The sequence below is a fragment of the Anolis sagrei genome, chromosome 2 (assembly GCF_037176765.1).
Source record: "Anolis sagrei isolate rAnoSag1 chromosome 2, rAnoSag1.mat, whole genome shotgun sequence".
NCBI lineage: Eukaryota > Metazoa > Chordata > Lepidosauria > Squamata > Dactyloidae > Anolis > Anolis sagrei.
The window spans coordinates 143,304,908-143,327,761 of record NC_090022.1 but is presented as its reverse complement, the minus strand read 5'-3'; the positions used below and the strand labels follow the sequence as shown (position 1 = coordinate 143,327,761).

The 22,854-nt window shown below is 42.7% G+C and overlaps 2 protein-coding genes across 2 annotated transcripts in view; both read left to right on the top strand.

The window, feature by feature from the left end:
- The first annotated feature begins 7,868 nt into the window (after positions 1-7,868).
- Positions 7,869-8,383, top strand: SMIM36 (small integral membrane protein 36). Its single transcript, XM_060763989.2, has one exon. It carries the CDS (start codon positions 8,099-8,101, stop codon positions 8,381-8,383), a length of 285 nt encoding a protein of 94 aa, XP_060619972.2. The 5' UTR covers positions 7,869-8,098.
- MMD (monocyte to macrophage differentiation associated) overlaps positions 8,384-22,854 on the top strand; it is an 84,527-nt gene continuing 70,056 nt past the window's right edge. The window contains exon 1 of the mRNA XM_060763987.2: positions 8,384-8,471. Within this exon, the coding sequence (XP_060619970.1) occupies positions 8,434-8,471 (38 nt within the window). The 5' untranslated portion in view covers positions 8,384-8,433. The remainder of the gene's footprint in view (positions 8,472-22,854) is intronic.

Below are 22,854 nucleotides of genomic sequence, written 5' to 3'. Positions count from 1 at the left end.
GATTTCTTTTTCTATATCCCCCAGCTATTCTTAGTGACTGCTATTTGATGGTGAAGGCAGCTAAACCAATCAACCTATCTTGTTAACAAGGATGACTAACTCAACCTGAGTCAGCTGGTTGATGAGATGGAGTCATTTATGGACATTTCCTCTTGGATATATGTTGTGATTTCTCCCAAGTAGGATTACTACCTGACTGCTTCTATGGACCCTTCCACACTGCCCTATATCCCAGAATATCAAGGCAGAAAATCCCATATTATCTGAGTGTGGACTCAGAGATAACTCAGTTCAAAGCAGATATTGTGGGATTTTCTCCCTTGATATTCTGGAATATAGGGCTGTGTGGAAGGAACCAAAATCAAGCAGAAAAGGTTCAACGAAGCTCCCATCTTTACAAAATGCTACCCTTACATTTGACTAAACTTGTTATTCTACCTTTGTATACGTCCAGTTAGAAAGCTCTGTTGCCAGTGAGTTTGTGAGTGTGATAGTTTTCATCACCACTGACAAAGTGCAGTATAAACTGTTTTGTTTTGTTCTATCTTGAACTTTTGCCATAGGTCTTCAAGACATTTTTGAATTACAGTGACCCTAAGGTGACACAGTCATGTGGGTGGGGGGTAAGCAAGATTATTATTTAGTGGGGACCATTGACTTTCACTAAGGCTGAAAATGTGATTTGCCCAAGAGGATATCGATGGCTAGAGTATTGTCTCCCTGACACTTGGTCAAACACTCAAACAAACCACTACACAATGCTGGCAATTTGTTAGTAATTCTTTAGCCAAACTACTAGTGTGCCACTGCAAATTAAATGCATGCATGCAGATGTGCATGCCTGCATACATCATGACAGAGAGACAGTATATGAAATTGCCTCTTAGCTCCAAAATAAGACCTTTGATTCTAAAACAAACAAGAAAGAAGAAAGGCAAAAAGATAACAAAGATGGTACAAAATTCAAAAGTGATCCGTGTGTTTACTCAGCTCTTATTACCTACATCATCTCCCCTTCTCAGAGGGAGCAGGACTACAGCCTTGATAGACAATATTCAACATGTGCCTGAGTTCATGGAGGAAAAGACAGTCTTCCAAAAACTGTGGAACCAATGATTACTCAGAACCAAAGGCTAAACTGGACAAAATAAAATGATATAGGATGTTTCAAAAGGATGGTTTACATTTCAAAGCAGTATATTTCTTGATGGCAACATGTTAAAAATTACAGTGATACTTCAATAAAGAGGCTTACTTCCTGCTACTACTAGTAGTAGTAGGAATGACAGGTATGGCCAGTCAAGGCTGTGAGGGATAAGAGACACAGGACACCCTCACACACAAGGAAGGACATTGAGATCAAATATAATATGCCACTGTATATTATATTTTTCTTTGCTGCCACCGAATATTTAATAAGTTTTTTTTGCTGCCACCTTCTATTGATTCATAGGCCACCACCTTGTGAGAATGTTGTGAGAATGTTTAAGGAGATACACAAACTCTTCAGGTGAAATGAAACAAGAATATGTTGTTTATTTTTAACTTTACAGAGAATGGTCTTTTAACTTGAGTTCCTTAAAGGTGGCTAACAGCCAAAGCAATACAACATATAGTTTAAAACGTAGAAAAATATAGAAATATTAAAAAAGAATTAAAAATTGAAACTATTAAAAATAAACAATTTAAATCAATTAAAAACCTATCCTCATAGCTAAAAGCGCCCACTGAAAAGAAGGAGTTTAGCCTGCTGCTGAAGGACAGCAGGGCGAGGGCTGTTTTGGCTTCCCTGGGAAGAAGAAAGGCATTTCAGAGGCGAGGGGCAGCCACCGAGAAAAAAGGCCCTCTCTCTCGTTCCCACCAACCAAGCTTGAGATGGAGTGGGACTGAGAGAAGGACTTCTCATGAAGATCTTGGGGCCTGCGCGAGGTTTGTACAAAGGGGTGTTGCCAGTCAAATAGCCTGGACCTGAACAGTTTAGGGCTTTAAATGTCATAACTAGTTCTCATTCCAAAATCTTTCTGCCTCAGGGGTGGAAAAAGTTTCCGACTTAGACCACAATGTGCCTATTAGGGCCATTCATTTTTTTAAACAAACTATGGTCCCAAATTGTCCCCTGAATCCTCTGGTGGATTATGTTGACATTTTCCACCAACATCACATCAGCCACTTTATAGCCAGATGATGGGAGCCCTCACAGAAGCCAAGGAATGAGACCAATCTGTCCAGGTACAAACACTTTTGCATTCTATCCAAATGTTATCATGCTTTCTGTTGGGTGTTTCTGCTGTGAATTGCTTTGAACTCTGATGTCCCAGTTAATCCTGCAGTTGTGAGTATGACTTCAAGGCTGGGTCAATCTTTCACTTTTACATTTTGAGGGCGAAATGTGAAGACTAGAGATAATACCCATCCTAACGGATGTCTCAGGAAGTGAGGTGTAATGGTGTTAAAAATGTAATATCATAAGGGACAATTGCTTGGTAATATTATAAGGGCCAATTGAGAATGATACACCAAGTAACACAATTGCACAAATTTTACCATTCAGATTAAAGAAATATCAAGTCTAACTCTGGGGGGTGGAGGACACCCACATTTTCAGGGCAGCATTCTCACCCTGGGATTTCTCCCTTTCATCATGAGAACCAGAAAAGAGGGAGTCGGCCCTGAGACCAAAGAGCCATAGACAGTTTCATCATTTTTACTGACAACTTCCTAAATCAAAATCCATGTGCGAATGAATGTGAGTGAAGGAGCTGTCCATTTTTTCTTTTCTTCTACCATGTCTCTAGCCAAAACTGCTGTATTTATTCCATCTGCCCATATGTAAGGGAGTTAATACACATTCCTTCTTGAAACTAGCAAACCTGTAGTAACCTACAGAATTTTAAAAATTACATGTTTGGGGGAATCCTCAAGGGAAAAGACCTTTGTTATCAATGAACTGTCGAAGGCCTCCATGGCCGGAATCACTGGGTTGTTGTGTGTTTTTCGGGCTGTATGGCCATGATCTAAAAGCATTCTCTCCTGATGTTTCGTCTGCATCTATGACAGGCACCATCAGAGGTTGAAAAGTCAGGAGAGAATGCTTCTAGAACTTGGCCATACAGCCCGAAAAACCTACAACACCCTTTGTTATCACATTAGGATTACATTGGCAAAACACTTCTGGTTGTCACCATTAGATGGCATATTAATGAAACTTGAAAATTTGTTTCACCTCCATATATAAAATAGATTTAAAATGGCATTTAGAACAATTGTCTTCAAAAGATACATGAAGTGCCTGTTGCTGAATTGCTTCTTCTTATAGCAGACTGTACAGCCAATGTGTGTGTGCGTGGGGGGGGGGGGGGGAGTAAGTTTATTTTGAATGCTGAATTTTAATCAGAATGGGATAGAAGTTGATGGACATTTTCAATCGCTGTCTTCTTCCATATCCATTCTTTGAACTAGAAACCTAAATCCATGAATATGAAATCATTTTATATGTCTTATCTCTAAAAGCTCACAGTGCCAATAAACTTTGCACTTGCCTGGTGCCGTCGAGACAGTAATAATTCAATATTCTTTATTTCTGACATAAACGAGGCTTTGCTTTTCAGTTTCTTGTGAGACAACTAACAAGCAAGCCTCTGTGGATGCAGGAACATCTGGATCTAACTGAAATATTTATCACCATGACAGATATTGCCTGGTGATGATAGAGTCTGTTCGTGACAGCAAAACAACCAAGACCTGATTCTCATTTGCAGTGATGTTCTCTGATCCTGCCCTTAGACTGCAAAGTTCAGCTCCAGAGCTTTCCGATCTCAGGCAGAGACAGGAATGTGGCTCCATGTAAACCATCCCCATGTTGCTTGTGGTAAAACAGCAGAATCCCAAAACCCTTTTCCCACCAGACCTGGCTCAGGTCTATTTTACAGTTTTGTCAATGTATGAATGTTAGTACTATATACACTCATGTATAAGTCTAAATTTTTTAGTTAGAAAACAAACCGAAAAAACTGGGTCAACTTAACCATGAATGAATGTAAGTACTGTACCTTAACTCATAAAAAAGGAACCATTCCCTTCTTTTAGTAGGGTGGCAAAAGGCAAGAGCTGAATCTATTTCAGGAGAACCTAAAAGAAGCACTGATCCCTCCTCACTCTCTGCCATGGTGGCACTTCTAGCCTTTTTGGATGCCTAGATAGGGAAATGGTGGCGGCGGCCAGGGATGGGGTATCTGCAGTGGTCAGGAAGTCCTTTGCACAATTGAAACTTGTGCACCAACTGTGCCCGTTCCTTGAAAATCAAGCTCTTGCCACAGTGATCCATTTTAACTAGTTTTTTAAAACATCATTTATATTTAATTCTGTTTTCATGTTTTGTATATTTGTAGATTTTAAATTGTATTGAAATGCTGTTAATATAAGTCACTTTGAGTCTCCTTTGTGGAGAGAAAAAGCGGGGTATAAATAAACATCATAATCATCACAAATAAATAATAATGCTCACTGATCCTTTATAGTCCTCTTTTAAATTCTTCCTACTATACGTTCATAACAAAGGTGATATAAAACATAATTCGTTGCTTAAAGGGGTGACATTATCCCTTGTTAACTCATAATTGCAATGTAATTATGCAATTATACCTTCATTATTGGAAATACTTGATAATCATAATTACAAGTTGCTTCAAAGCTCTGCTTTAATTACGACCAGCACATTCAAATAGAAAAGAGATTTTTAAAAAAAACAAAGCAAAAAAAAACCCCACAGTATATTTAGACCAGTTTTACTTAAATTTAATGATTTACCCAAGCCCAGAAATTGGACTTCTATGAGATGCCTGAAACTCTGTAGAAAAAAATAGGAGTACTCATTCTATAAAATTGTGTCAGAGTGGCCAAGTCCAATGACAAATTTACTACCACATGTACCCTTACTGACCCAAACTTTATTGCTAGATTGGAGCCCCCGGTGACACAATGGGTTAAACCGCTGAGCTGCTAAACTTGTTGACTGAAAGGTCAGGTTCGAATCCAGGGAGCGGCGTGAGCTTCCTCTGTCAGCACCTGCTCCTGCCAACCTAGCAGTTCAAAAACATGCAAATATGAGTACATCAATAGGTACTGCTCCAGAATGAAGGTAATGGCACTCCATGCAGTCATGCCAGCCACATGACTTTGGAGGTGTCTACAGACAATGCCGACTCTTCAGCTTAGATATGGAGATGAGCACCATCCCCCAGAGTCAGACTGGACTAAATCAATACATTGTTGTGAGACACCAACAAAGTCATCTATATACAAAGGTCCAAATGTTAAACTTTACAATAACAACCTGATTTTTTTTTAATATCAGCTACAAGAGAAATAATTTGTTAAAATCTGGAAATCAGTAATTTATATATAAGATCTTAACTTAATGATGGACCTTAGCCCTACTTGAAAAAATCAAATAAGGACTTCCAGGTTGAAATGTCTTGGTGTCACTTCATCCTGTAAGAGCTCTGCTGAAGAAGAGTTCAAGACATCAGTATTGAGACTCACCCACCATCTGGCACAAATTTCCTCCCAGGGAAGGGAGACTTGGAAGATCGCACTCTTGTGTATATTTCCTGGTTCTAGAAACCGGGGGACGTGTGGTGATATCACCAAGATGCAGGTGAAACAGAGGAAGGTGGAACCAGCAAAGTAACATTATGCCCTATCACGGGACACAGTTAACTTTTTAATTTCCTCATTGAAACCTTATGAATGAACTTTAAGGAAGCATCCCAGCTGATGGTATTGCTTAACTTCCTGCATCGACACTTCTGCTGTCAGTCCTACAGATTCGTTGGGGTAAGAAGCACAGTTTCACCATATTAAAAATCTGCATATATAAATTGCTATGTTTTACCTGAGAGAACACCTCTCTAAGAATTTCTTAAGCCATCCGGCATAACTCAACTTCTACCAGAAGCCGATCCTAAGAATCCCTTTGCAGGACTTAGAGATCCCAGCATACCTGAAGAAGTTGACCCTAGAGGTACACTGGAGGGACTAGAGATTCCCACAGAGCACGTTTTTATTCAAATCTTGGAGTAATAATAACCACAAAAGTTACCACAAATGTGGAGGAACAACTTTACCAAAAGTTGGTGGACAGAAATTGAGATTTAAATATGGGCTTAAAGCTAGCCGTACAAAATGTAGAATAAACACTAAGAACTGGGAAGCTCTGGCCCTTGAGCATTGTAACTAACTGTAACCTCCAGTGGTATGGATTTTAATTCACACAAATAGAGGGTGAAAGAGAGAATCATGCCAAGAGGAAGAAGGAGTGTCAAGCATACTCTTGTCGGGACCACCTTTCACCTGGAAATCTATCTCTTCCCTGTGAAAGGCCATGCAGATCCAGAATAGGTCCTTCATTGTCATTTACGGATCCACCACCAAGACTTTACCTATGGAAGACAACCATAACAGTGATCACCTATGATAATCATACACATATTATTGTAGCTCATAATCATACATATGTTATTGTAGCTGTCTATTACTATTGCTGTTTTCCTTGTATGTCATTTAATTTAGAGAAACGGTGTATATTTTAAAAAATAAGGACACAGATTAAAGAAGACAGCTATGACATACTTGTCAGTACATGGCACAAAAATCATAGAGTTGGAAAATGTTTTTAGTTATTGTTTTAATATATATGTTTATTTTATTATGTATGTATGTTTACATAGCATCAAATTGGTGACTATATAAGTAAGCTCTTGAGTTCCCTACAAGTGTTGAGAAACGCAGAGCATAAATGGGGTAAATAAATAAATACTATATATATATATATATATATATATATATATATATATATATATATATATATATAAAATATGAGACATGGGCATTCACAGGCTTTGGTATATATTGGGAGGATCTTGGAACCAAACCCCAATGACTACCAAAGGCCCACTGTAATGTTCATATCCTCTAAGTTATAAAACAAAATAACCTGAAAAGCAAAAAATAAATATGTTCTTGCTGTAATTTTATGATGCTGTTATACTTACCCGCACCCTGTAACACTTCTGTACCTTTGATATGAGTTCAGTTCAAGTCTTATTATGAGCTCAAACATTTTTCAAAAAATGACTGCATATTAATGGGAATCTTTGAAGGATACTACAACAGATCAAAAGGATTGCAATAAATGGTGCAATTATGCTTGGAATACCTTTAAAATCATTTCATAAAACAACTTCTCGGTTGTATATTCTCAGAATATGAAGCAAGAAAAAGGGTTAATCAAGACTGAATGACAAAAATGAGGGTGGGGGGATCACATTTCCAGATGGATGAGTCCTCTGGCTACCCTTCAAAGACTTTGACCTCAATCCTATTGTAATTGGCAACTAGAGTAGACCCATTAAAATGCATCACACATATGTGATGACTCCTCGATTAGTCAATAGATCTACACTAAATAAGACTACCAATAGATCTCAGGTATCAAATTGTCTTTAAAAAAATAAGAAATGAAATTTTTAATGCCCATTAAAAACAATTACAAAATTATTAATCAACAATCAGCACAGCAGGATACATTGGACATCAAGCCATAGGATTCATGGGTCAAAATAGGATAGGATATTATACATGCCATCCACATAATTTGATCCTTAATGGGGGGTTTTCCCCTTGGGATATAGAGACGGTGGAGAAAATACAGAAAGTCTACACGTGGAAGCTGACAAAGGCTGAACCTGAACCCTATCCCCACATTTTTTTAAAAAAATAGAATAAAATATTAATCTGGACACATCCATGGCTCACATAAAAAGCCGAATATCGCATTGCATTGAAACATTTCAAATTTAGCTTCTGTCACTGCTGGCAACATGGTATTAAAAGAAGGAGCTTAAGTTATTAAACTGAGCAGCTTTAATCATGCAGTCCAGGGGGGGAAATCCATTGCTACAGGAGTGCACAGGATTAAAGTATTTTTACCGCAAAGCCAATACATCTATCAGTTAGCTGCTACTGCTCCACTAGTGCATGCATGTCTGTGCATGGGCAGCATTGTTCGTGGAGATCCTGCTAACTATTATGGGCTCCAATGGATTTTTATTTAGAAATTGACCCTGTGACTTTGAACCTGGTCATCTTGGTAGCTAGCTATGTCATCTTGCTCTTGGTTTTCCTGATTTCTTGCATCCTGTATGACTGTAGAGGGAAAGACCCCAGCAAGGAGTATGCTCCTGAGACCCCAACAGAAGCCCAGCCTCCAATCCGGCTGATGGTGATGCAGCAAGGAAATCCCGGCAACCAGTGGCCGAAAGGACTTGCCCCCCCTTATCAAAATACCAACAGCCCCCCAGGAAAAAGGACTACAGTGGTTTGAGAAGGCCTTCCGGAGGTCCTGAGGTCTAGCCTAAGATTGCCTCCTCTGACATGTTTACATCCTGTTTGCACAAGGACAACGGAGCAAGGTAAGCCAAAATTGGCATGTTGTATGTGTGTTTATGTGTTTACACATGCTCTAAAATTGGCTATATCATCCTGAGTCCTTTTTGGCTGTGTGTGTGAGATATTGCTAGAGTTTTAATGGAGTAAGAACAACCTAGCTCTCATGGATTTAAAAATGTGGAAGAAATGAGGCGGGGGATTCAATGGCAACACATTTCAAAGTAGTTATGATTCTTTTTTTTAAAGGACACCATTTTATGGTCCACCATTGGAGGACCATAAGAGAGGGGCACAACCAGATAAATCTCAAGTATGCCAAAGACAGGAATAGGCCTAATGTGTATGCAGCAGAAGTAGATATCTTTTGTCGGGCAAATGTGACATCAGACACAATGCTTTTGTAAGGCAATGTTACTCTCTAGACTAACAACTTGGAGCTTCAACTTGGCATAGGAAACACTGGCTAGCAACCTGTTAGCAACATATCCAGACATAATTGAATACTATAACTGCATGCTTTTGGGTCAGGGTGGATGGAGAAATTGAGCACTTCCGTCATGTATGATTCTCTCTCCCCACAACACATACCTGTCCTTTTTTGAGCATGAACAGGGCAGTCTTATCTGTAGCCATTCAATGACCAGGAAAAGATGTGGAGAGATTGAGTGGATCTGGGCATCCAGTGGGCTTCCTTTATGCCACTGCATGTTGGAAGAAAAAAGGCAACCTCCTGAACTCCCAGAGGGTCCCCCATAAGGACCTTTGGGGGCCCAGACTTGGAGAGCTATCTTATTTCAATCAGAAAACAACAAGTGGGCTGCCCTCGTGTACCCTTTCATTCCCTTGTCCTTATCTGGCCACAGAATGACTGTGGACCAGGGTGCCCATCCTGCACACAGTGGGTTAAGTCTGTGAGGAGAGGATGAGACACAACACACCTGGTGGAAGGCTGCAGCCCACCAATGAGATGCAGGATCTCCGCCAGTGTCCTCAAGATGGCATGCCTGTTTCCCTGGACTAGAAGTTCAGGACAGCTTTCACTTCGTAAATGACCTCTGAAAAGAACAGCGGTGTCTAGAGTACCATCTCGCCCAGGGTTGTGGGATCCTATAAACCGGGATTACAAGAGACAGTGTGACGAAATGGTCAAGGTGTTGGATTAGGACCAGAAAGACCCATATTCAAATCTCCACCTGGCAGTCCATCCCTTGCTCCCACTCTCTTTCCACTTCACCTACTTCACAGAGTTATTGTAAGGACAAGATGAGATAGGACGGAGGGACAGTTAACTTCATAGAGCTTCTTGGACAAAGGAACAACCTGAGGATGTGCTAATGTGATAGTTAATGAAGTGGGTTTTTTTTTTTTTGGTTTTTTTGTTTGTTTGTTTTTTGGAGTATTACATCTAACAGAAGAGCATTAAGAGGGTGCAACCAGGGAGTAACAAATTACTTATTAAGAGATGAGGCCATTCTCAACAAAAGTCTCTTTGGTTCTCAATGATAGTTGGTCATGTGTAGACATCTGCTCACTGGCCAAGGTGTCTGAATAGGCAGTGGTTGTCAAACACTGTCAGGAACTTGTGGATGAAAATGGTTACCTGAATTCATTCTAGTTTGTTTTCAGGACTTGTTTTGGTAAATAAATTCCTGTGGTCAATCTGAGGGATTTTTTAAACCAAATTAAACCACAAGGGACTGGTATCTGTAGTTTCATATATTCATATCTGATAAAATATGTCATTTTTGGCCATTTTAGATCCCCAACCATGACCCCATAGTATTCTTGGGTCAGAAGTCTTCATTTCAATAATGTTTGCTATTCTCCGTGATTTTCTGTATCCACATGAAGTCCTGGAATTTATTCCCTATGGTTACAAGATTGTATTGTATTTCATGCATACATTCAGTTAGAAGTGCCCAGAATTGGAGAGCTTTCATGCAATCATTTTAATGGATTAAGCAAATGAATAGTGAAGGCACGGCACTTTCCAAACAATAGAGTAGAAAAGTAAATAATTATTAAAGCTGACTAACATGAATAATTTGTTGTTTGGAAAAGTATATTTTCCAAAAAGAAGACTCAAGAAATCTGATTATGTGTTGTGAGAGAGAGTTCACATGCGTGCACATACATGTGTATGAAATAATGCATATTCAGGAAGGGTGGAGGGGGGGGGGACTTCAAAAGCACTAAACAAAATTACCCACATGATAGACTGCAGTTAAGAAATTGTTGCTGTAAACTGTCATCCCTGGATTTTATACTGAATTGGGCACATATCATCTGCCCCCAAAATTCCATGTATCCAATGAGGTTCCAGCACAGGACTTGATTTTGGATCTTTTCTACAAATACTACTCAGTAGTGTTGAAACTTTTGATGTAAACTTTACAGCCCTAAATTAAAAGATATGCAATATGCTTACATTATAGAAAATCTTCTATAAGGAATGTTTCCTTTTCCCAGCCTAAATCACTGTATGCCTTTAAAAATCCTATCACAGATTTTTGTGGCAAGATTGTTAAGAAGAGGGCTGCCACTGCCTTCCCCTGAGATGGAGAGAGGCTGTATCCACACTGTAGAATCATAGTGCTTTAACACCACATTCGCTGCCATGGTTCAATGGTATGGATTTCTAGGATTTGTAGTTTTGTGAAATATTTATTATCCTGTGACAGAAAGCTTTAGTGCTACTGCAAACTAGAGCCAGAGAAGTTTATGTAGTGGTTTTTTTTTGGGGGGGGGTGGGGGGTTGGTCGTGTCAGGAGCGACTTGAGAAACTGCAAGTCGCTTCTGGTGTGAGAGAATTAGCCGTCTGCAAGGACGTTGCCCAGGGGACGCCCAGATGATTTGATGTTTTTATCATCCTTGTGGGAGGCTTCTCTCATGTCCCCGCATGAGGAGCTGGAGCTGATAGAGGAAGCTCATCTGCCTCTCCCCGGATTTGAACCTGCAACCTGTTGGTCTTCAGTCCTGCCAGCACAGGTGTTTAACCCACTGTGCCACCGCGGGATCCTATGTGGTGTTGAACTTCTACAATTCTACCAAGTGGATGGTCACAGAGTGTGACTTGGCCAAGCTCTTTCAGTGGGTTTCCATCGGAACCATTTGGTCTCTCTTCTACTTTCTCCCCTAATCCTGGCTTATTTGGTTGAAATACTTTCATTCAAAGTATGAAAGTGGTTTACATTCAGCTAACTCAGAAGAAGGAAGGGGAGAAGAGGGACAGAAATCTTGCCCAGTAGGCTCGGGTAAAAGCAAACTTCTGCCTTTTTTCTAGCTTCTGTTTTCCTTCTCACTAATAATATTCACCATCTGGACCACACTTTGATGTAACTTGGTAGCACATGTCCTGATTTTCATCTGTGAAACATATGAGGGCATGTGATCATGTTATAAATATTACAAATTTGCATGATGACTGCTGTTTTTACTTTGAGGTATTGCTAACAAAGAAAACTCTTCGAAAACTTTTTTGTCCCAAAATTGTATTGCTATACCTCTGAATCACTTGCTGAATTGTGAGTTAACACTTTTGACAGTCTCGCTGATTTGGTATTGACTAGTTAATAATAACAATTGGATTTAGGCCCTGTGCTCTCCTTTGGGTGGGCTAAGTGATTCCCAATTTATGAATGGAATTCTTTTTGATACAGGAAGGCATGAAACATTGGTGCCCTTTTTTTGAGAAGATTTTAAAGTTTTATTGATGGAATGCTATGGTAAAACATGTTACTTCACTTTCTTCCAAAAATGGTGAACTAATCCAGTTTTGCTCATCCTTCCTCGCTTATTCTGATGAGTGAAGCACTGGCATGAGTGGATTAAATCCTTCCTGACCTGATTCTCATTGACTGTTTGAGTCTACACATCTCAACATGTTTGGGGAGGAAGAAAGCTGAGAAAGAGATTCTGGGGGTGATAGTGGAGGTGGTAATTTATTTCCTCCCTCCTTCCCTTCTTTATTGTAGTGGCATTGCTAGGATGTGACAGTGGCATTTCTAGGTTGTGTACTCAAAAATGTCCTCTATTATTTATTTATTATTTATTTATTTATTTATTTGGGGTTCTTGTACCCCGCCCTTCTCACCCCGAAGGGGACCCAGGGCGGCTTACAGCTGCAAGGCGCACTTAGACGCCTGCTACACAAACAATCATCACAAAAAATATAACAGTACAAATTCCCACAATTCAACATTATCCAATAAAATCAGTAAAATGATAAAATCAGTAAAAACAATACAAACCTGGAACTTCCTCCTACCCATCAGTGTACAATTAACTCAAAGATCTGTTTTGGTTCCATTTCGACAATCCTGCCGGTCTCACACATCTGATTGTCTTATTTGGTTGTCATTGTCTAATTGCCTGGTTGCCCAAAGGCCTGGTTCCACAGCCATGTCTTCACCCTCCTCCTGAAGGAGAGGAGGGTTGGTGCTGTTCTGATTTCCCCCGGGAGTGAATTCCACAGGTGGGGGGCCACCACTGAGAAGGCTCTGCTTCTCGTCCCCACCAGCCTCACTTGTGAGAGTGGTGGGGTCGAGAGCAGGGCCTCCCCAGATGATCTCAAACTCCGAGGTGGGACGTAGAGGGAGATACGTTCGGACAGATACACTGGACCAGAACCGTATAGGGTTTTGTAGGTTAAGACCAGCACCTTGAATTGTGCTCGGAATTGAACCGGCAGCCAGTGGAGCTGGCACAACAGGGGGGTGGTATGCTCCCTGTATGTCGCTCCGGTGAGCAATCTGGCTGCCGCACGCTGGACTAGTTGGAGTTTCCGAACAGTCTTCAAGGGCAACCCCACGTAGAGCGCGTTGCAGTAGTCTATCCGGGATGTAACAAGAGCGTGGACCACCGTGGCCAGATCAGACTTCCCAAGGTACGGGCGCAACTGGTGCACAAGTTTTAATTGCGCAAAAGCTCTCCCGGCCACCGCCGAGACCTGGGGTTCCAGGCTCAGCGGCGAGTCCAGGATCACTCCCAAGCTGCGAACCTGCGTCTTCAGGGGGAGTGTAACCCCATCCAGCACAGGCTGTAACCCTATACCCTGTTCGGCCTTCCGACTGACCAGTAGGACCTCTGTCTTGTCTGGATTCAATTTCAATTTGTTAGCTCTCATCCAGTCCGACACAGCAGCCAGACACCGATTCAAGGTCTGGACAGCCTCCTTGGTGACAGGCGGAAAGGAGTGACAGATCTGGACATCATCTGCATAGAGATAACACCGCAGTCCGAAACTCCGAATGATCTCCCCCAGCGGCTTCATGTAGATGTTAAACAACATTGGGGACAGAATAGATCCCTGAGGGACTCCACACGACAATGGTTGTGGAGCCGAACAGGTGTCACCCAGTAACACCTTCTGGGACCGTCCCTCAAGAAATGACCGGAGCCACTGCAAAGCAGTACCCCCAAGTCCCATTTCTGTGAGTCGTCCCAGAAGGATACCGTGATCGACGGTATCGAAGGCCGCTGAGAGGTCCAGGAGAACTAACAGGGACACACTCCCCCTGTCCAGTTCCCTGCGCAGATCATCTACCAAGGCGACCAAGGCTGTTTCCGTTCCATGTCCCGGTCTAAAGCCAGACTGTGCCGGATCAAGATAATCAGTGTCTACCAGAAATCCCTGGAGTTGAGCTGCCACCACACGTTCCAGGACTTTGCCCAAATAGGGGAGATTGGAAACTGGCCGATAGTTGTCTAATTGAGTGGGGTCCAGTGATGGTTTTTTCAACAGCGGTTTGATAATAGCCTGTTTTAGACTCGCTGGAATCTTGCCCTCCTGTAAGGAGGCATTAACCACCACCTTCACCCACTCCGCCAAACCCCCTCTGGCTTCTTTTATAAGCCAGGATGGACAGGGGTCTAGGATGCATGTGGTAGGCCGCACCTCTCCAAGGATCCTGTCCACATCCTCAAGCTGAACTAATTGAAAAGAATCCAACAAAACTTGACAAGCAGATGCTCTCGTTACATTCTCAGAGACTGCAGGTAAAGTGGTGTCAAAACCCGACCGAATCCGCCCAATTTTATCTACGAAAAATCGAGCAAACGCTTCACAGCGAGCTCCAGAGTTGTCAGGGATCTCGCTTTTCGGCGGATTTAACAGACCCCTGACAACTCGAAAGAGCTCAGCTGGACGATTCTTCGCAGATGCAATATTAGCAGCGAAAGATGTTTTTTGTGCTGCCTCTATTGCCACACCGTAGGACCTTAAGAAGGTATTCAGATGTGTTTGGGTTGATTTAGTCGGGTTACTGCGCCACACGCGCTCTAGCCACCTCTTCTTTCGCTTCATTGCTGCCAGCTCCTCAGTAAACCAAGAAGCCGGGTTAGCTCGGTTACTCGAGAGGGGGCGTTCTGGGGCGATTGTGTCGATTGCCCTAGTCATCTCGGTGTTCCAGTGAGAGACCAAGGCATCGACAGGGTCGCCAGCCAGGGAGGTGGGAAATTCCCCAAGAGCCGTCAGGAAACCACTAGGATCCATAAGTCTCCTGGGGCGGACCATTCTAATGGGTCCACCACCCCTGCGGAGGTTGGGAGGAGCAGTCAGTCTAAACCTAATCAGGTGGTGATCGGTCCATGACAAAGGAGCGATGGTTAGCTCCTCCACCCCGATACTATCACCCCATCCCTGCGAAAAGACCAAATCCAGTGTGTGCCCAGCGATATGGGTGGGACCAGATACTAGTTGGGACAGGCCCATGGTTGTCATGGTGGCCATAAAGTCCTGAGCTGCACCTGACAGAGCAGTCTCGGCATGAACATTGAAATCCCCCAGGACTATAAGCCGCTGGGAGCTCAACGCCATGTCCGAGACCACTCCTGCTAGCTCAGGAAGGGAGACTGTCGTGCAGCGGGGTGGTCGGTACACTAACAGAATCCCTATCCTGTCCCGGTCACCTAACCTGAAGCCGGCACACTCAAATGTAGATGATTGTGGGATGGGGCACCTGATTAGGGGAATACAAACCTTATAGACCACTGCCACTCCTCCTCCCCGCCCTCCGGGCCTTGGCTGGTGCTGGACAGAGTAACCTGGCGGGCAAAGCTGGGAGAGGTTCACACCTCCCCCCTCATCCAGCCAGGTCTCCGTTATACATGCCAGGTCGGCCTGTTCCTCCTGAATTAGATCTCGAATAATGGAGGACTTCCCATTTACCGACCTGGCATTGAACAGCACCACCCTTAGCCCAGAAGGACCACCATCCTGACATCTCAGTTGTATCTTGTCGGGAGGATTTTTTTTTGGAATCGCCAATATATTCCTATTATTTTCAGGCCGAATTGATTGTGAAGTTGTAATATGGGTAATCTTTGGGATTGCCAATGTTCTATTGTAAATTTTGGGCCGGATTTGTTTTTGTCTTACATTCTTAGAGCATTTTAGGTTTGCCAAATTATTGCTGAAAATTTTGGATCGGATTGAGTAGTTTGTTCTCCCTTTCCCGTATCTTCCTCTACCTGTCACCACCTCTATAGCAGCCCCCACACCCATAGAACCATCCGTCCCAGGGGAGTTCCCTCTCACTTCCTCACTTGCGGTGTCAGATGTTAATGCATAATAATCATAACAGACATTGTTGTGGTTATAAAACTCTAAACCCCTAGGGTCCGCCCCATCCTTGCTTCCAGTAAAGTGCATTTGAGTAGTATTAACAGAGAGGACTATCAGCGTTACCAAAAATGACAACTGCGATGACATCAGGCGATTTTGAAATTCACAGTGCTGTAGTAAAGCGCTACAGTGCTATAATACCACACCTCACAGCAGCTTGTTGGCTCTGAACCAGTTAATAGCTTATGGCAACCCAGGCAGACTAAAGTGCAGGATTAAAGTGCTAGATTACAGAACTGAATGACTTTCTATGGCTCAGATTCTAGTGACCCATTTGGTCTCAGTGCTGGACTAAAGTGCTTAATAATTCAGTAGCTCAAGGTCTGTGCCCACATAGATGTCCCAATGTCATTCAACTAGAGTGGGCCAATCAAAACAAGGACCCCACTTCTAGGACCCGTGGACAGCAAGCCGGCACCCCTTGGCCAGGTCCCTAGTTCTTCTTGGCCGTCCAGAGAATCTGATGGAAGTCAGAGGGAGTTGGTCTTATATATTGTGGGCAGTGACTCCAAAAGGTAGGTGTTATTGCACTTCCAGCCAGAGAGGGCGCTGTCGCGAAACAGATGGTAAATCACAGCAAGGACTTAAGGCCAGGTAAATCACAACGTTTGTCTAGAGTGCTGTAGTGCAATCAGTCTAGCAGCAGTAATGATGGTTTGGGACCAGGCAAAACCAGACGGATTAAAGTGCAGGCTAGCGGTGCAATGTTTGATATTATCTAAGACACAGTACTGATAGGGCCAACAAAATTAAAGTGCTGGGTTAAAGTGCTTAACAGTAATACTTGATATTATCTAAGACACAGTACTAATAGGGCCAACAGACTTAAAGTGCTGGGTTAAAGTGCTTTAACAGAGCAGTGCCCTCGTCGATTCCTAAAGTCACTCAACTAGGGCAGTCGAATCAAAACAAAGGACCCAGCTGCAGAGCCCGTGAACGAGCAAACCGGCACCCTCAGCCCGGACCCCGTATCTTCTCGACTGTCCAAGGAGAAGAGATGGTGCAGTTAGTGGGAGATGGTCTTTATAACGTGGGCAATGGCTGAAAAGCGTAGCACCATTTCCTGCAGCAGAATGGATAAATTGCTGTTCTTTACACCTCCCACCAGAGATGGCAGTGTTGGCAGATGTCGAATGTTCCTATGAATTCGATGGCAATGAATAGTATTGCTGTTATTTACACCTCCAGCCAGAGATGGCAGTGTTGGCAGATGTCGAATGTTCCTATGAGTTCGATGGCAGTGGATAGTATTGCTGTTATTTACACCTCTAGCCAGAGATGGCAGTGTTGGCAGATGTCGAATGTTCCTATGAGTTCGATGGCAGCAATAACAGACGCTGACCAAAACGCTGGATCCAGAGAGGCGGGTGGGCAGCCTCGTGGTGATGTAATGGAGACTCCTCTTCTGTAGGCCAGGCCAAGCCTCTTTTTGGTGGGCCCGCGGAGTGCTTCAAGCTTCGGCTGCCTCTGATGGTATGGGCCCGACAGGAAGGAGGGCCAAATGGAGGAGCGTCACCTCGGCAGGCCTGCGGTGTGTCTCAACTCCCCTGATGGCAGATGAAAGCTATTCGCAGGGGCTAGCGGGCATTTCTCCCCCTCCCTGCGATGTCAAAGGAGAAGCTGCCAGCCGGAGTACTGGCGCAGGAGTTTCCCTTGGCTCAGCAGAGGCAGCAGTCGACCTGAGCTCCCCCCGCCTCCTCCCTGATTAAATGAGGCAGATAGGCAGGGAGAGCTTCAATCTCTGCCAGGGAAGGAAGCTAGGACCCTGCAGAGGCAATACCAGGGTCCTAGTTATCAGGTAGGATATTATTTCTGAGGGAGCTTGCCGAGATGTAATGGCGACGCTCTACCTCGTTGCCCCGCAGCCTCTTTCTCTTCCCTCAGGCCGATTTGGACCATTAAGGTCTCATTCAAGACCCCTAGTTGTTCCAGATCCAAATCTCCTTACACTGGGAGGGTTGGGGAATTGATCACCTTAGATTTCGCTCGATTAACTCCTCAGCTGGCACAGCTTGAGATCTTACAGCTGTTTGCCCACCGGAACCGGAACTCTATGCTTCTAAAGCATGGAATCATTATCTGTATAAGTCTCTACAGACTGTGTGTGAAGGTCTCACACTACAGTGTTATGGAACAGATGGTTGGCACGCAGTTGAGAGGCAAAAGGGCAAACCTAGCTTTGAAAATGGAATCTATTCTAAAAGAAATACCAGTCTAGGGATGAAATGGCCCTGCCTTCAGGAGCAACAGACAGGTTTTTATGTATATATTTTTCCACCTACTCCTGAATCAAATGTTAGTGAACTTCTTCCTACCCAACTCAGAGTTCACCAGTACAGCAACTACCATTAGCTCAAAATGAAGAGATGTGAAGAAATTATCAGTCTTTATTTCATTTAGTTTCCGTCTCATTCATGTTTTGTATCAAGTTACAAGAGTGGAAAAGCAGGCAATTTTTAAATGCAGTCTTCCTCATGCATGTATTGTACAATTTATCATATTTAGCCTACTGTTCCTGATAAACTGAAGCATGTTTCTATGTATGTTCTTTATTTACAATATGCATGTTTTAGCCACCGGCACACATCTAAGAATGCCCTGTTATGCCTCCTAAATGTGGGACTTTCAAGGGGAGCGTTTACTCATGACAGATCTTCAGAGGTCCAGAAATGCAACCTCCATCAAGGCTTTATAGACAGCTCTTTCGATTCCTATCAAAATAATCAAGCTAGCAACAGTTCAAGAGTGCCACCTCCACTGAGACTGCTCTACAACAAATATCCCTGTTGCCCAACAAATGTGACATGCACATGCACACACAATAATATTTCATAAGAGTACAGACATTATGTTATCTCTTCTGTTTCTTACGATCTTGCTGTTTTCAAGAGAGCAGGAGGCTGACAGGAGGGTGATATCTTGATCTCAGTTCTGTACGGCAAGACTTTGCCCTGACACATGGTGCCCGGGGCAGTAAAAGGACGCTGATGTCTGAGATACCTGATTTCATGTTCAAGCCAGCACCAAATAGCTCAGGAGAAAGGTATTTTCAGAACATAAACATTTTTGTAGCGTGCTCTGGAATTGTCAGTCATTAATTACAAGATGCTTTGGTTTTGGACATATAGTGCTGAGCTTGCCAATCCCGAAGGAAATGCTGTAAAAACCTATTTAATAGACCCAGATATAATTTTATTATGAAATATGCCACAGTCGAATACGCATTGATCAGTGTCTTCAGTTTGTATTATTTTTGCAAGTTTACTCTAAATGATGTTATGTTTCTACATTAATCTGAGCATTTTAAAAGAATTTCATATAATCTTGGTAGTCAAGCAGGGTGAGTCAGTGAAGATCAGGGACTCTTGGTTGTATTTTGGTTGCAAAACAACCTCCAAGTACTTCTTGCCTAAGAAAACCCCATGAAATTCGTGGGGTCATCATGAGCTGACAGGTGACTTGAACAGAGAATAGGAAAGATATTCTTGTGTCCAAATTTAGTTGTAGCTTTGCTTTTTCAAGGCAAACTTTGATCTTAGGAAACTTCTACATGTGTGGGTCATCACATGTTAACTGTCTTGTTTGTTGAATGAAGGGAAATAACACCCTATAGAGTGGCAATAGGAATCCTGCAAGGAATCAGAAGCTATCCTTTGCTTCCTGCTGAAAGTTTCAAAATTCAAGGCTTTGACTCTGTCTCATGAACAATGATTGATATAAAGAGATGAAGGATTTGCTGTCCACCACACACACACACCAGACTTTTCCCAAATGCTCTTCAGATAGCAGGGGAAACTCGTAAGTGTGTCTGGTCTGAATAAAAAGATTCCTTTTGCTTTGTTAATTCTTATCTCAGTTCTTACACGTGAGCCAAAGCTTCTAGGTCTTTCACTTTGTATGAAATGAGGGGAGAAAGTTCTTTGCCAGATTTAAATATAAGGAGAACTGAAGAATTGTACATTCAGTCCTTCGAGAATCAAATTGTATGCAGCATTTCCATATACTTCTTGTGTGTGTTTTTGGCTTCTGTACATGATGATGATGATTTCAAAGAGATGATTGTGTTTGTTTATTTCATCATTAAAGGGGAGAGAAGAAGAAAAACAGTGTGTGTGTTGGCAGGAACAATCTAGCAGCATCTGTGAGGCTGATTCATTTTAGCATCAGTTTTCTCAGATTTCAATCCAGTTCACCAAATCTGGTGAATGGTGTTGTTCTTGTTGTTAACATTTCTATCACAACCTTTCCACTAAATTAAAAATATTACTAAAACTGTGTTACATTTTCACTAAAAACAATTTGCATAACATAAAACAAAAAAGCAGCACCATAAACCAACATTAAGCAATAAACCCATCAAGGACCTCATCATATCACTAAACTTCAGCATCGTAGAATGCTTCTGCCACAATTGAGCCAAGGAGCCCCACGCCACTAATCAAACAACATGGGCTCACTTCTGGTGGGGCTCTGTGGCTCATCCGAGGGACAAGTGTCCTACGACACTGAGTCGGCAACATGGGAGCCTCCCCGTGTTCCATTAGGAACAATGGGGATAGCAAGGGGGAAGCCATATGACAACGCTTCCTAATGTGTGGTGGGGAAGCATCGCTGTTTGAGAGGCAGGCACAGGGTGCCAGGATTGACCCAATGCCCACCAATTCGCCATGGCAAATCTGAACGTGGAACCTCATCTATGTGATGAGATCCTAAATCAGCAATAATCATTGAACAGTTTTAAAGTCCATGTTGAAAAGATATTGCTTTCAGACATTTATGGAAAGAAGCAAGCGTGGGATCTGACATGTCAACTGCATTCCATTATCTGGGAGCAACAGAAAATACTAGGCCTGGGTAACAACGCAAAAATTTGTTTCTAAAATCGATTTGTATTTGGGGGGTTTTTTTTTGTTTCGATATTTAAAATAATTACAAAATTTTCCCTTAAAAAAGTTCGGTATTTACGAAATTTCGTTAATATTTACAAAACATTTTGTAAAGATGGCGCCCTTTTTTTTCAATATTTTTTCAATATTTTTAAATTTAATTATTAATTTAGTAGAATAGGGAGGAGAAATTATTATTAAGGAGGGAAGGCAGGCACTCACTCTGGCGGGCCCTCAAGCGCTGCTGCTGAGTCGGGCCCGGCTCCTCCGAAGCTAAGGTTTCAGTGCGGAATTGGGAGAAGGGGGTCCCCAAAGGCCATCTAGTCCAGCCCTCTGCTAAGGTTTGAATGCGGAATTGGAGGAAGGGGCTCCCCAAAGGCCATCTAGTCCAGCCCCCTCCTAAGGTTTCAATGTGGAATTGGGAGAAGGGGCTCCCCAAAGGCCATCTAGCCCAGCCCTCCGCTAAGGTTTCAGTGCGGAATTGGGAGAACGAAGCACACCCACCGCAAAGGTGAGGAAGGAGGGACGGGCCGCCTTCCCGCTGAGGGTCGCTCGCCCTCTCGCTCGCTTGCTCAGCCGGCGCCTTCCCCGCCCTCTCCTCCTCCTCCTCCTCCTCCTCCTCTTTCAGGCTCTGAGGGCTAAGGAGAGGAGAGAGAGGAGAGCTCCCAGCAAGCATCTAGCCAAGCCATCTTACGTATTTCTGAAATGGACGGAAATACAAAAATATTTGGCGCATGCCGTTTCGATATTTAAAAACACTTCCGGGTTTAAAAATAAGTTTTGTAATCGTTTTGTAATTGCTAAAATTAACGAATATTTAACGAATTACAAAATTAACGAACAAAACCGCCCAGGCCTAGAAAATACGTATGTCTTATATCATTATTTTTCCTTCTTGCTTCAGATAGTATGCCTTTCATCCATACCTGGCCCAACTTTTTGGAGTTGAGGCCAGTGTTCCTAAGGAACCCATTTAGGGCTTTGGGTGCATCTATGCTATAGAATTAATTCACACACTAATAGCTTGGCCTTGAACAGGACCTCCAAACGGGGAACATTAAACATTAAATTCTCAGCTATTTAAAAAAAAATCACTGTTCTTCCACTGCTAATAGCAGCAAAGGAAGGTGATAACCCATTGATAGGATTAGTGCCAGTATTGCACTAATGGCTGGACATTTGGGATGTCGAGGGGGCATCATTGGGCTCTCCTGGCCTCACAGAAATGTCTCTGTGTGACTAACCGAACATTTGCTGCTCGTCTGCAACAGATCAAAAGCATTTTGATGTAAGCACTGGCATGAAGCCTACTCAAAAGCTTTCATGTGAGGACACGGCCTTTATCTGCAATGCATGTATACAAATTCTGAAATCATAAAGAAGCACGACCAATCACTTGGCAAAGGTGTGCACCATCTCCAGAGTGAAGTACATGCACATATTCATGACTATACATTGTGATTCAATTTTGTTTGTTTGTGTTTGAGGAGTTTTTCTGTTTACAATATTGAATTACTTTCTTATGTGTAAAACTGGAAGCAGCAACACACGATATCAAAGCAACATCTTCACCGCTATAATGGCTTAAGAAATAGAGGAAGATATGCCACATGCCCTGCATAGTATCACTCATAACATCCATTGTTTCCAGTGTCTTCCTAAATATTCAGCTAGAATGGTGAAGTTTCAGTGGTCTCTAAACCATATTTTTTGGCTGTGATTAAGGGTGTTTCTACACAGATACTATAATGCAGTTCAACGCCAACTTGAAGAGAGAGCAGGCATGTAGCCAGGAGGGGGGCTCGGGGGGCTTCAGCCCCCCCCCCCCGAAATTTTCATGGTGGTTCGCGAAAAGGCCTTAATGGTGCATTATTTAAACTGTTATGTTTATTCATA